The 15170-nt window shown below is 43.9% G+C and overlaps 1 protein-coding gene across 1 annotated transcript in view; it reads left to right on the plus strand.

Annotated features, from left to right (window-relative positions):
• ESRRB (estrogen related receptor beta) overlaps window positions 1-15170 on the plus strand; it is a 127761-nt gene that overhangs the window by 84849 nt on the left and 27742 nt on the right. Inside the window, exons 2-3 of the mRNA XM_059850038.1 lie at window positions 1733-2142; window positions 10973-11089. Of these exons, the coding sequence (XP_059706021.1) occupies window positions 1733-2142; window positions 10973-11089 (527 nt within the window). The remainder of the gene's footprint in view (window positions 1-1732; window positions 2143-10972; window positions 11090-15170) is intronic.

Here is a 15170-nt window from a genome sequence, read left to right on the forward strand (position 1 = left end):
CAGGTTAATACTATTATCAATTAAAAGGTGTCAAAGACCCTACTCAGAAAAGAAAGAGAAGTCAATTTTCAGCATGATAAAGTTTAACATGCTTACCCACAAAGATCAGTATTGTGGTGTTTGATCCATGTATTAATGATCTGGGAAGTGGTTGAACAATGAGACAGCAGATGAAATCAAATTACCAAGGAAAGTGAAGAACTCCAGAGGATCCTAATAAAGCTGGGTGTGTGGCCTGCACAGCATAGTAGCACATGAAATACTCTGTTGACTGTTGCAAAACATTGCACACCAGAAGGGTTAATTTGATATTTCAAACATCGTAATGGATTCTGAATTAACTGTAGCAACTCAGGAATAAGATCAAGTGTTGCACTAAGTTCCTGATACTATATGTTGAAGAAATTGTAACAATTTAGATTTTCATTTAAAGAGGGGGAAAAAAGCAAATAGTGCAAGGAATTACATAACATGTAGGCTGAAAATAACATGGAAAATATTGCAACGTCACTAGGTAATTGATGGCGTGCCTTTGCCTTGACTACTGTCCAGACCTTCAGCTGGAGAAGTGATGGAGCAGTGCCAGTTCCATGCTGCTGAGGAGCTGGCTCATTGAACTCTGTTCTGGACTGAACAGAAATAGCCAGACTAGAGGAAGTTCAGAGATGGATGATGAAGCAGATAAGAGATCTGCAAAAACTTCTGCATGGAGAGCAGTCATATAGATAATGAAGAGCTGAATGAGAAGAACATGGCAAAACTACATTTCCGGAGAAGGAGAGTCAGGAGATGTTCAGGGAACCTGACAGGCTGCGAATATATTATAGGCAAATAAAACTGGGATTTGTTCTTGTACCACACAAGTAATCCCTGAAACTCATTGCTGTAAATATCATTACATTTAGAAGCCTTAAAAAAAAAAAAAAAAAAAAAAGATTGACCAGTTTTATAAGGAATAAGACTATCTGTGACTAAAATAAATATGAAATGCTTGAAAAGTTCTTTCCTGAGCAGAAATGGTGAATTTCTTTCCATAAACCTATCTTTAAGAAGCGGAAATTTGTGTGTCCATGCAAAAGCTCAATACTAGTAAACAGAAGAAGATTAAAATTTAAGATTGAGACAGAAGAAACTTTTGATCAGATGATTTTTCCTTCTATTTCTAAGCTCCTCTATTAGTGATGATAGTGCAGCAGGGCAGGGTAAAGGGTGAGATGGGATGAGAGAAGGAATCAAACTTGAATATTAATCAAAGGCTTCTGTATTACAAATGAAAAAAATGAAAATCCAATCTGAGCAGGTCCTTTCTGTAGAGTATGCTACTGAGCCTTTTGCATAAAGCTAGGACAGCCCATTCTCTACCAAACACCTTTTTCACCTGGTCTGCCACAGGCAAGCTTCTTTCTTTCTGCTGTCTCAGGGTAGATGGTGCTCTGGGTAGACTCAGCTTCATCAGCATTCATGCCCCTTCCCAGCACTGCAGCCTGCAAAGAGTCTGAAATTATGATCTACACGAAGAGCTTTGTCCTTACTCTGGTGTGAGTCTGTGGGGAGCAGGTGGGATGGTCTTAGTCAACTGTACCGCTATTCCTCAGGAAGAACCTGCATGGGGTTGAACTGCCTGAGCCAACTGGAGTTGGACTGAGGCGGCAAAAAGAGGGCTGTCTTTTGACTCAACCTGGAACTGAGTTTGGCCAGGTGGTTGCTGAGTGCCTTTGCTTTCTCCCTGCAGGCTGCTCGGCAGGATGGCCACGGAGGAGCGGCACCTCTCCTCCAGCTGTGGGTCCTTCATCAAGACCGAGCCCTCCAGCCCATCTTCCGGCATCGACGCCATCAGCCACCACAGCCCGAGCGGCTCCTCTGACGCTAGCGGTGGCTACGGCATTGCCATGGGTGGCCACCCCAATGGCCTGGACTCGCCACCCATGTTCAATGGCACTGGGATCGGCGGCGGGTCCTGCCGCAAGCGTTACGATGACTGCGCCAGCGCCATCATGGAGGACTCGCCCACCAAGTGCGAGTACATGCTCAACGCGATCCCCAAGCGGCTGTGCCTGGTGTGCGGGGACATTGCTTCTGGGTACCACTATGGCGTGGCTTCCTGTGAGGCATGTAAAGCCTTCTTCAAGAGGACTATTCAAGGTATGGTGGGAAGGAATGCAAACTGAGGCATTCACTCCATAGACATAAAGGGACATGGCATATAAAAGGGGGAAAGGGAGAATTAATGTAATGCACCTAACTCTCCATCCTTTTGTATGCTTCCTCTCTCCTCCTGCTCAGTTCTGGTCCTTCCAAATCAACATGGACATGAAGTTAAGCTATGTGATGGTAGGAACCTTTGCCAAATTCCATGCCTGACTGGCTACCAGATCTGGGTATCTGGACTAGTGGATCTTCCTGCCTCTGATAGTGGCACTGATACTATGAGAATGTGGCAGCTCGTGGAGTAAGGCCTGGAAAGAAAATGCTTTGCCTTCTAATGGTGTTTTAAGGCCCATTTGAAGAGTAGATGCTTCTGCCAAGAGATGGAATTTATGTAGATGTATCTGTACCTTGAGGTGAAAGCTCCAGCATTACAAGAGTAGAGAAATTCTACTGTCCTACCAGTCCTGATATGTAGCAATGAACTCCATACAACCCCCAGTGCAAATCTGGACAGAGAACTTTTGTGATAGTCAGTCTTTTTCTCCTTTTCCAGTTTCACCAACCTTTTTCATCAAGATGCAGATTCTTTGAAGATAAAAAAAACTAGGCACTGAAGAAGATGAAGTTTTAGTCAGTCTCACTAAGGACGAGCAATTCCTCAGGCGATTTTGAAAACCTCAATGAACGCATATGTAGATGAAATGCAGGGCGTTGCTCCTTCATGTACAATTCACATATGAGGAGTATGGCTGTGTCCTGACTGCCAAAAGTGTGCTTGCAAATGTGCACATGTGCAGCTACAATATAATCAAAAGCAGGAGTGCATCCAAACAACTTCCAATAACTGTGGATGCTTGGATATACTTATATACACATGCCCCATGTGAACAAACATGCCTGGATGTACAGATACTCCCTTTATTTCCTCCACTAACAGGAAAAATGAGAGCATCATTCATCTGCCCATGGGAAGTGCATTGGGTTTGCCCAAGAATGGAAGGCTGACTGAAGGCAGGTCTACAGTTATCAGGCAACTGTGCATGTACTTGGTTGTTGGCTAGGGTTAGTCCACCACATCAATACTTCTTGCCTCCTGTGAAATGAAAGAAATACAAAATGAGTGGAGAGACCACTCACTTTGCTAATTGAATAGATCTGATTACACTCTGTTGCTGGGGATGTTCAACTCTTGAACAGTACAGGGTGCAGCTTATCCCACGTTTTCACAAAAGTCTCTATATCTATCTTGTTTTCATAGATTTCAGGTATCTCTCCTTAATGTGGAAATCCAGCTGTGGAAATAATTACTCTGCCACATTGATATTTCCTTCTTTATTATTCCATGACCGTCTCTAGGGCATTGTCCTGTTCCCTGGCAGGGTTTCTGTGATTTGTCATTGCTGAATCTCTGTGACTGAATGTGAACTTTTACTTGCATTTCTGTCAGCACTGACTCCATCCCGTCTCCAGCCCTTGGACCCTTCCTAGTGTTTCTTTTAGGCATATTCAGATGCTCAAGCAGGGACAGGGTAGCACTCTGAAGCAAAGTCCTGGTGTCTCCTAATGCAGGAAAAGACCAGATAATTAACCCTTCATGGAAGTAATACTGGAGGACCTCTGTGGCAGAGCAGAAGAGATCTTGAGAAGGAGAAAAAGACATAGGAACTTCTGATTCTCTCTGAAAAATCTTCAAAAGAAAATAATGCATGGTAGCAGAACATGGAGCCTGTATCAACCAGGTGATATGCCAGCTGACTGAATCCCAAGAGGGGAGAGTGCTTCCCTCCATTTTCCTTTCCCTAGCAGAGCCATATTCCTTCTCCCTGTGGTTCCCTAATTGATTGCCTGTTAACATGTAGCAGACAAGGGGGAAAGGAGTAAGTGGAAATTTCTCTCACTCTGTCATCAGCTTGGGCTGGCAACTGAGGTACCAAAATGCTTTTATTCCTCAGAGTGTGAAAATCAAGTGTGTGTGCCTGAGGGTGAGCAATTTCAGCTATGTGGCTGAAGGCTGAGCCCAGGGAAGCAGGCAGCAAACAGGTCTGCAGAGTTCAGCTGAGTCAAGACAACGCACTGTTCCCAGGGCTCTGCTGCTGTGGGTGTGATATCCAAGTATAGCCCTGGGTGTGCAGGGAAAAAGGATTTAAGGATCATATAAAAGAGAAAGTGAGTGGCAAGAGCATTTCCAAAAGGTGTTTATCCTGCAATTATATTGTATTCAGTAGCTGTTTTAAGCATCTAACAGACAAAGTGAAGCATCTTCATCCAGGCTGCATAACACTGATGTAGGCTTTGCAGAAAGCATGCAGATATGTATATTGTATAACTGCTTTCCCAAGATCCTAGTACCAAAATCTTGCCATAATTCAGTACGTGGGAGTGGCATTGACTCAATGGTTTGAGCACTGAGATGGAGCAATGACCCCAGGATTTCCCAGATGCTCAGGAGATGAAATAGGGAAATTCATCATCAGGCTTTTGTGGTCTTGGAAAGCCACTTCACTTCTCTATGCTTGAGTATTGGATACTACGACCGTACTTACTCTGCTGGCCTTGCACATGCATGCTGCCATAAAATGGGTCTAAATCTGTGCTGAGTTACTAAACTACTGCAGCCCTATCTAGAAACCCCTAATCATGAAGCAGAGCTTCACATGAAGTCCCACTTCCAACTAGCCCTGCCTCCCTCCTCCCACTACAAATTACCCCGTGCCTATTAAGGATTTTTAAGCTGCATTAACTCATGTAAAACCTGCATATCTTGAGGCAAGAGTGCCTTGCAACAGCCTTTCGACTCCCTCTGCTGCTCTAGCAGCAGCAGGAAGAAGGGACATTCAAGCTGCAGACCTTTAGGCATGATGACTTTTTTGCAGTTCACTTTCACTTGGCCAGGTGAGGCCAGGTTGTCATGGACAGCACAAGGGCTGCTGCTTTTCAAATGATGGGGAGGAGATAGACTGAGAGCCAGCATGGACATGGCTGATTATCTCTGAGGTTGCTAATATTGCTGTGTGGGAGTTTTCTATCAGTAGGATTTTTCCAAAGAAAAGTGGAATTTTTATCAAGTCAGATTTCCTCAAGAAAAATTTTGATGATAGGAGAAAAAAAAAAAAGAAGGTTGGAAAATCCAAACCATTGATTCCCTTCTAGCTGAAATGGAGTGTTTGGTTTTCCTGAGCTAGGACAGGAAGACCGGGTCACCTGAGACACCCTTAACCTGTCCCACAGATTATGGGGAAGTGTCACACCTCTGTCCTTTCTTATGTTGTGTTACTTTGCCCAAGGATCAAGGCCTGGAAACCTGTGTGGCATTTCCACTTTGCAGCGTTGGCAATGCTTGAGGCAGAAAAGTGAAAACCTGAGGTGAGATGAGAGAACACACCCCTGGGCTGCCGGTTTTTCTCTCTGAACATGATATTTTGAACCCCAGGATTGTATTTCCCATGCTTTGAAGCAGTCAGAAATCCTAAACTGACCTGAAGCGTTTTCAGTCTCAGCTAGGCTGACAAAATTTTAATCCTGTTTCTCTATCATTGCACTGTTTCATGGGATTATATTCTAGTAGCAGTTTGCATTTACCTCACCTGACTGTGAATATTGTGGAATGTGCAATCTAGTGCAGATAGGAGCGACTCTGAATTTCCGACATGCTTAAGTGTGCTGCCATTGGTGCTCAAGAGAGGTCTGATTTGAAACAAAAGATTTCATATTAGCCAAATCTAAAGGAATGGGTCTGTTACATAAAATATAGTTTTGGATGTTTAAAAATAAAAGCTTTTTAAATTTCTGTTTCATGGAAATCCTAACTAATCCTTTCATCCAAATGTAGACAAAGGCATTTTTTACAGGATAGAAATTCTCAATCAAAGTCTATTCCTTCTCTTAATAGTTTGCTCAGTAGGTAGAGCATTATGTATCAGTCAAATATATTGTCATTCTCTTTTGTTCATTAATTGTTACAACTAGCAGGTAGTTTTGCCTACTTTGAATATTAACTAATAACAGTGCTGTGCAATGATATGAGTCCTTTATTATTCAATATACTCTTGATTATAACTATCTTGTATCTATTTTTCATTTTCAAATGGTGAAAATAAAGGCCATTTCTAAAATGACCCCTTATTATAAAATAAAAGCTCAAAGCTCAGTAAAACATTGGAGTTTCAGAGAAAAGAGACACATTTACCATCATCATCTGGGTAGGAAAATTGTGTTAGGCAAAGTGCCTGCATCTGTGGATTTGCAGCTTGAGCCTTGCAAGCTTCTAGCTGAGGGTAGCAACAGAACTGCTGTGCTTGGATTCCTTTACACCCATAAGGGGCTTAAAAGGTGGATAATGCAGCTTAGAAGACTTGTAGGGATTTCTAACAGGCTTGTAATAAAGTCTTCTAGGGCTTTCTGGTTCTTGTTGTGGTGCTTGGAGTGGCTCCTAGGAAGAAGATGGTTGACAGAGGTTTTCCTGAGCAGAAGAGCGTCACAATCCCCATGCACAAAGGAGGTTTTGTGTCCCTGCAGTAGCAGCCACCTCAGCTGGGCACTGTCCTATCCTTCTGTCCTTCTCAGAAATGTGCCTGCTAGTTTTCAGGTGGGAGTTCACAGCTTTCCAAAAACTTCTGAAGTTTACCCAGGGAAAGTGCAGTATTTCATGATCTAATGCTTGACTGCTGCTTACTATTCACAGATCAGTTGAATTTAAAAAACCATCTTCAGTGCAACCTCAACTCTATTAACCTAGTGTTTTCTGTTTGCCTCAGTACATCTGTAGGCAGAAGGATCTTTTCTGTGGAAGTTCTGTAAAATATTTCTGTGCCTGAAACTCTGTAGACAAATTTGCTGCCGATAGGGAGCCCCAGAACTACCATCCTGCATGCTTGTGCAAGCAGGAGGCTGATTTGAGTGAGGTTTTGTGAAATGTCCAAGCCTTCTTTTGTGAGCAGGAGCCAGGTGTGCCACCCTGAGGAGGCAAACAGTGTTGGTGTTACACCTATATGTATCCTGTTTTCCTTGTAGCATCATTTGAATCCTTTTCTTTGAAAGCTGAGGCTTAAAAAATAACCCTTCTTACCTCAAGCAGATCACTGAGAGATTTTCCTCTGATTTTCACAAAGTACCTCTCCTCACACCAGGGCTTGAGCTGTGATGCCTCAGCTAGAAGGACTAATTGAAGTGGATAGCAATGAAGAAGAAACAAGAAAAAGATGGGCTTTTTAAGCAATCAGAAGCTGAAACTTATTTAAGGACTTTGCTGGCTATTTTATCTAGTCTTTCCTGAGTTTCCTTGCAGAAAGGCTTTCTAGAAAGGTAGAATCAGTAAGCAGGGAGCAGATTGCGACCCCAGTGCTGTACTGATTTCAAGCTCTGTTCCCCTGAGGACCCTATCCCTAATTTAAACAGGAGATGGGTGGGATTTTTTTGTGCTCCCCAAGCTCAGGGAGGCATTCTTGTCTTCCCAGTCCATCCTGTTCCAGAGAGGTAGGGTGAATATAGGGTCTCTTGAAGTTTTGGTGAACAATTTAATAACAATAAAAAAGCATGATCTATCACTTTAATAGTCCTTTGCTGTTTTGTAGCATTTCTCATCCAAGGGCTCTAAAGTACAGTTACACCTTAATGAATAAAGACTTGCAATCTCTCCAGAAGGTAGGTTTGGTGTTCATTTCATTTTGCAGATGAGCAGACTAGGACATGGTGAGGAAGTGATTTAACCTCCAAGGTGATATGTAAAGCTTAGAAGAAATCCAAACTCTGATCTGTTCACCTACCACTTGATTTTTGAAGCCATTTTTAAGGTAAATCTTATGTCATGGCACCGGTCAGTCTCTACCATTTTTTTACGATCGAATGTAAATATTTTCTAAGTAAAGGAAATCTCTATAGTAAGCAACAGCTCAAAGCAAGGCCTTGTCTATTGAATTATCCCCTTTTTCCCCCCTTCCTTCTGGGGCACATAATCTACAGTTTGTGACACACAGAGACTTGACTCACGTTTTGCAGTTGCATGCAGAGCTGTCCATGTCTGTGAGCACCTTTGTGTGCTGACACTCTTCTGCAGGACTTTGCAGCATCCCCAGCTGCAGCAGTGAAGGGAACCTCTCTCTGAGGCCCCTGTGCTGGCAGCTGGGCTGGTGATCTGACTGCCAGCCACTGGGAGGCTGTTGGAATTTCGATGAGTTAATCTCATCACTTTATCACAGGGCACTTACAGAAATTACAGGGAGCTGTGAGCAACTCACTGTGCTGGCAGCCAGCCCCAGGACCCATAAAAGAAATTGAGACACACAAAAAAAAAAAAAAAAAAAAAAAAAAAAAAAAAAAAAAAAAGTATCCGAGAACTCTGGTAAACTTTTGGAAATGTCAGGTTTTTTTCTGGTCGAGTTCTGCTTGGGTAAGGCTGATTGTGCCTTCCCCAGTGATGCCCCTGCTTTCTGCAGTAATGGCAGGCATTGCCCCCATCTGTGGCTCTCAATCTCCGCAGTGCACAGCATCTTTTGGGATCTGATATAAAACTCCCAGTGCTTACCCTCCTCAGAGGCCCCTTTAGCAATCATGATCCCAGCACAGACGTGTCTTTGAGAGCTGCTTATTCGAGCTGCACATTGAGTGTGTATATGGTAACAGTACCTCCACATCTCTCACACTCTCCCATTTACTTGTGATGTAGGATTTGTACACTCTTTCCAGTCTATGCTTGTCAAAGGATCCAGGGGGTAGAGGCATGGGGAAGCTTGGGGATCTGCTTGGCGCTATGGAGGGACCTTGAGCTTCCATATGTCACTGTCTCCCACTGCTATAAAGGCTCAGTGTCTCTACAGTGTCTCAGCTACTGTAGTGTCTCTGTGTTAGGGGGCAAATTTTTGTATTTTGGACCACAAAACATGAAATCCAGCATCTCTCCAGAGCTCTGATCCTGTCTTTGGTGGTAAAGGTTGGCATTCAAACAAAGGCAAAGCCTTCCAAAGTGAGACTGTGTCTGAGATTTTTCCCAGGTTTGCTCCTGCTCTGTTCCTTCCAGTGTGGGGTACAGCAAGCATCTGATCACGAGATCAAGGCCACCATACTCATGGGTCTGTAATGTGCTGGAGCTCTGTGTCTGGAACAGGAATTGGTTTATTACCTTGAGATCTAGCTTGAATCTCAATTTCCAGCTCTCTGAGAATGTTGATACATGGCTGGCTATTGAAATTCAGATGCTGCACAATGACGAAATACAGCCTGAATGGAAGCAACTTGTGCAGCACACTCTGCTCTTGCTGACAAACTGCATTTGGGGGCAGATGAGCAGTGGGGAGAGGAATGGGGTGGCTGGGCTGAAGCTTAGGGGGAAGTTGCAAGTCTTATGACAAAACAAGAAGCAAGAGGAAGAATGTTTATAGCTAGTAGGCTGACCACCTTTAGGCTTTGGGGGTTGTGTGCTCCTGGGGTTTCACTCAGCATGGGCCAAGAATAATGAAGTAAATCAAATGGTGCTTTCTTTCTTTTGATTCTGAGCTCTGTTTTTCCACTCAGAAATCCAGGGGGCTTTCCAATAGCTTAGTGAACCCCAAGGTCTATTTACTATTTACCACCCCCAGAGATTGATATGTTTCAGATTGTTGATCTTTATTTAGAGGAGGGAATGGTCTTGCACAAAACACAAAAATCTGTTACAAAAGTAGGAATAGAAATCAAGTCTTGTCCCAATATTACTAAACTGTAAACTATACTTCTAATCTGATGCTATACAAAGTCGATATTGTGTGTTCTCTCAGCTCTTACCTATACTTCTTCCTACAGGTCTGACTGAACTCTCAAACATCAGTTTCCTACTCTAAATCATTAAACCAGCTTTTCTATTGTTCCACTGATGTAGAGCTTAGGTACCTTTTTCAGTGCTGCCTGATTTACCAGTAACTAGACTGCCTTAAATGTATTGTCATTGTCAATGCATCAGTGCCAAGTTTAGATTTCCAGTCCAGCTTTACAGCAAACATTGCCCAGCCCTCTTCAGAAACATCAGCTCAAAGTGAATGGCAGGATTCTGTTGTCTTCTAATACTAAATAATTGTAGCCTTACACTGTGATCCAGCATAATTCCACTTACATCCTTTTATCAGACCCTTGCATCCATGTTTTGGTTACATTTTGGCTTATTATAAAATGTGATGTGATTAGAAATAAATTTGGGATGCTTCTTTCTCATTTTGTCTTATAGGCAGTGTTGAGGGGTGATCATAAATAAAAGGGAATGAGGAAAGTGGGAAGAGGGAAAGAATCCTGTGTGGAAGGTGAGAGCAGGTGCACAAGGACTAATAAAGTAAAAATGTAAAGATTTGCACATGGAACCCATGTTCATTTTACAGAACGTGTTACCCACTTTTCTCAATGCAGACCTATTACTTCCCTGCTGCTTGTAGCATGCCAGCTGGCAGGAGGAAGCAAAGGAGGAAATGCTGTCTCTGAGCTCCCTAGTTGCCCAAGCAGGACAGGAAAGGGCAGGTGACATCCATCCCACAGACACGGAGCAAGACTGGCCACAAAGGAAATTCTAGTAATGTCTCAACTGCTCCCACTCTCATCCCTGGACTTCAGGGAACTGGCCAGGTTTCAAAGGGTTCACAAGGGATGACGACATGCCTGGAGGACTTGTGCCTGAAAACCCAGCACTGCAGTCATCCCCTTGGCTAGGTCAGCAGGGTAAAGTCTCAGAGGATGTGTGTGTAAGTGAATGAGCAAACATGCAACATTTACAGACTGACAGTGCTGGAATATCTGGGCACTGCAGCCTGTCCTTGGATCCATGGGGAGAACATGATTCCTGGGTGACCATCTCTGTGTTTGCTTTCAGGGAATATTGAGTACAGCTGCCCGGCCACCAATGAGTGTGAGATCACGAAACGGAGGCGCAAGTCCTGTCAGGCCTGTCGCTTCATGAAATGCCTCAAAGTGGGGATGCTAAAAGAAGGTAAGACAGAGACAGAATGAAATTTTTCTCTGTACCCACAGTGCCTGGGATTCCAGACCTTGCAGAATCTCCCAGGCCAACTACATGCTTGCCCTCTTTGTGTTTCTGAATGTATCTTTCTACAGGCTTTGTAAGAGAGTCTGATGGGCAGTGACCAAGAGGGCAGTCCAGAGAGGAGAGTGGTTCTAGTCGGTGCTCTCATGCTCTGTTATTAAATAACTGGAAACGGGTGATGCCAGACTCTTTCCTTTCCCAAAGGAACCCTGGGCTGGAGGGTATTTCTCTTCTTGCACTCTAGTAATTTTTCGGTGTTGAGGAGGAGAGGCTCTTTTGTTATCATTACTAAGTTGGCAGCTCTTCATAAGGGAAGGATGGAGTTAATGCAGAGCTGTGGCATAGTGTGCAATGAAAGTCTGCCTGTATTACCATTTAGGAGACTTTCTGAAGATGGTTGGTAGCACAGGTTTGTCTGGGAGCTGTGGGTCCTCTGCCCTGCATACTCAGTCTGTGTTTTGCTCAGCCTATTGATCCGTTCAGTGCTCTTTGAGCAGTGTTCAGCTTCTCTCCTGTGCTGTTTTTACTCCCACACCCCCCTTTTCAATCCTTGTCCATTCAAGAGGAACCACAGGGAATTCAGCGGCAATTAAACACATTCTTATGGATTGACTTTAAAGGTTTGTTTCCCTTGGGTCCCTCTGGGAAAGGCAGTGAGGGGAGGAGGGGAAGGAAGGAGATGTACTGCACATAGCCTTTTGCATTGCTATACCAGCAGAGCAAGGTCCTCTCAGCTTAACCACAAGAAACAGCTGCTGGCTGTGGTTATGCACAAGTCCTGTATGCTGGAGCCAAGATGCCAGCATACAACTTTCTTCCAGGTCATAACATCATAGCAGCTGGTAATAAATTGTACAATGTCAATTGAGTGTGTATTGCTTCTCACTAGAGCTCTCTTATTTCTTGAGAGGCAGGTTGATGGCAGCCAGTGTTGTTAAGAATGTAGATAAGACATTAAACCCATTTTATTCTTTGATGGATATGTCGTTTCTGTCTTTAAATATCTTTCTTCTAGAGCATACCAGTTACCACGGGGAGGAGATGCAAGCTTCTGCAGTTCGGCCCTTCCTTACCTAGGTGTAGAGGTGGTAGACTCAGAGGATCTTGATCTCCTACTGGGAGGGAGGCACCTACTTTGTAGTTAGAGACCACTGGAAACCTGCTTCTCTGCATGTGTAGTTCAGGGAGGGGATGTATCCCATTACCCACTAAAGCCAATATACACTGGTGACACTGGCTTTAGTGGGAGTGCAGGTTGTTAATGCACTGTAGCCTATTCATATGAATCCCACAAAACAACCTTAAACACCTGTAGTGGCTCCAGTCATCCTGCAGAGCAGCAGCACAGTTTCAGGCTTGCTGGCTGCCAGTGTTTGTGCTATCCTGCTTCTGAGCAGTTGAGGTTCTTGGAGCTGGCAGCCAGGGGAACAGTCAGAGGATCCAGTGCTGGTGTGCTGGCTGTGTGGTCAGGGCAACTCTGCTTTCAGATCTGGAAGTTCAGTACTATTCAGAGCAGGGTCCTGTGAAGGGTTTTATGTCTTAGCCTCCAAGTTCTGTGAAAACACTTAACTTCTTCCAGACCAGAGTTAGTCTGGAAAGCAGTGTAAATTCACTCACACTGTGCTGTGCCTGAACTCCCAAACCCTGTGGGATATTACCCTTGGCAAACTGAAATTTGACTCTATGGCTGCTTTTGTGCTGAAGTGTATTTAGTTATTCATAAAGGGATTGATCAGGCATCATTAAAGTCACTGGGGAAGGGTGGTTTGCTATTGACATTAGCGTATCTATGATCCTGCCCATAATATTTAAAGCTGTGGAAAATACAGCCTAAAGATTTATTGATAGCAATGGGATACAAGAGCACATGATAATATCAAGAGTAGCAGAGAACACTACCCTAGCAATCTGCAAATAGGGGTCCTGTGTCCTGACAGAGAGTGGTCAAGTGATGTTGGGCAGGCATCTTTTTTTCTCTCTTTTGCTCAGTGTCCCAAGCTGAAAAATAAGGGTCATACTGCTTTGCTTTTCAAAATAATTGTGAGGACCAATTAGTTAACTTTATGTGAAGCTTGGTGGAAGCACAAAGTATTAGTATACAGAATTCAATCAATACACATCTTTAAAAGCCAAATCCAAGAAGGGAGAAAAACGGTGTCACACAATTTGGTCTCCACAGAGCCAAGAGTTTCTAGAAAGAACAAATCCATAATTGTTTGAATTGCTCAAAATGCAGAATTGACAAGGGATTTCAGATTAGAAAAGGTTCGTTGGTCTTTTCCATCTCTGATCTGTCATGCTATTAGCTCATCCATCCCTTTTCTCTGCCAAGGCATGAGTGTTCCCAACTGTACCATTCTAGTAGTTTAACTGTTTTTAAGAATCCCTGATGTTTTGGTTTCCCCAGAGAGCCTATTCTTCAGTCTCCAAACTCTCCTTAGGACAAGATGTCTCTTGATATTTGGGTTATGATTATTTTTCCTTTTAATAGATCAGCTTTCTACTTTGCTTTGGTGTACCTCTCTCATCATCTCTAGGTTCATGCATGGCAGGAGGTTGCTAAGCCATGTCCTTTGTCCTGCTTGACTATCAAAAGTTTGGAGAAAAGCAGTCTTTTGGTTAAAAGCAAGATCTAGAAATCAGGTTTTCTCTTCACAGTTTTCTCCTTGATGTCCTTAGGCAAGCCACTGGGCTTGTAACTCAGTGGGGATGTTTCTGGGTAAAGAAACTATCCTTTTCCTCAAGAAGAATATGATATTCCATTAGTAACTAGTTAAGGGCTTCATGATTTTGTCTCATTTTCCTGATTATTGTTGCCATACATGATGCCATCTCCTGCCTGCTGGGCATGTGGCGTTACCTTGTTCTAGAAGCAGAAGGCATCAGTACTCAAAGATGGCAAAAAACAAATAACCATGACTTCAAGATCTGCTTTGCACTTGAAATGCTCAGCTTGATGCTGCAGGAGACTTGAATCCTCCACTTGGGGACTGCATATAAGGGTCAGCAGACATCTCTTCTCCCTGCATAGGCTGCAGCTAGGCAGAAAGCTGTGAATGTAGCCCTTTAAGATCCAGGGAGATTGGCCCTGACATAGACGTGCAGGTTATTCAGGCAATGCCAAGCGAATGAGGATCAGGGCAGGAAGAGAGCCAATGGAGCAATCAATAGGTGTCTCAGATATCCAGGCCACTTTCTTTAAGAGAGCTCTGATCAATGTATTGCAACAAGGGAACTGCAGGGACACCAGAGCTTTGCTGTCTCAGGTTCTCCTGGTGTGGTGCTGCGGAGCAGGCAAGACTCACTGGGGAAAGTGGCAAGCAGAAAGCTCTGCTCACGGAGCCCAGCTGGCTCAGATATCTCAAGTGTTGGCCTGTCTGTCTCTCACTTTCCCCTTCCATCTGGAGTGTGCCCCTAGGGAGCATTAATTAGCCCTAGCAGGCTCGTGTAGGAACCTGCTGAATCTCAAGTACAGCATTCCAGCAGACTTCAGTCTTGGTGTTCATGTAGGGATGCACTGTCCCCAGAAAAATCTGTGCTCTGCTGCTCTTTGCCTTGCTGCACCACCAGCCTGCAGGCAGTGGAGATGGGCATCTTCACAGCTTTGTCTAGTAGAATTGCTTGCCCCTCTGCTCTGCAAAAATCAGGGAAACCAGTGATACTGCTCACCCCAAATGGGGAAGATGATGTCTGGTATGGAGGAATGGCCAGTGCAGGAAAAGTGTGCCCTGCAACTTGCAGTGGAGAAGCATTGTTCAGAGCTGGGAATCCCAGGGTTTGTCCAGGCCATGGCTTCTCTTTGCTCCTGTTGCTGTGCCTCCAATGACTAAGTGTAGTTCTTTAACTGTGGGCCCTACAGAGTAGATCTAGATCTTCCCGGACTTCTGGAATGATAGACAGAGAAAGTTCAGTAGTTTGGCTGCTCGAAACTCTTTTAAAAACTCAGTATACCTTGTCAGTTTTAGGAAGAATATTCCCTTGCCATTCATGCTCTAGCCACCCATAACCTTTCTGTTCTACAGCAATT

The sequence above is a fragment of the Haemorhous mexicanus genome, chromosome 6 (genome assembly GCF_027477595.1).
Source record: "Haemorhous mexicanus isolate bHaeMex1 chromosome 6, bHaeMex1.pri, whole genome shotgun sequence".
Taxonomy (NCBI): Eukaryota; Metazoa; Chordata; class Aves; order Passeriformes; family Fringillidae; genus Haemorhous; species Haemorhous mexicanus.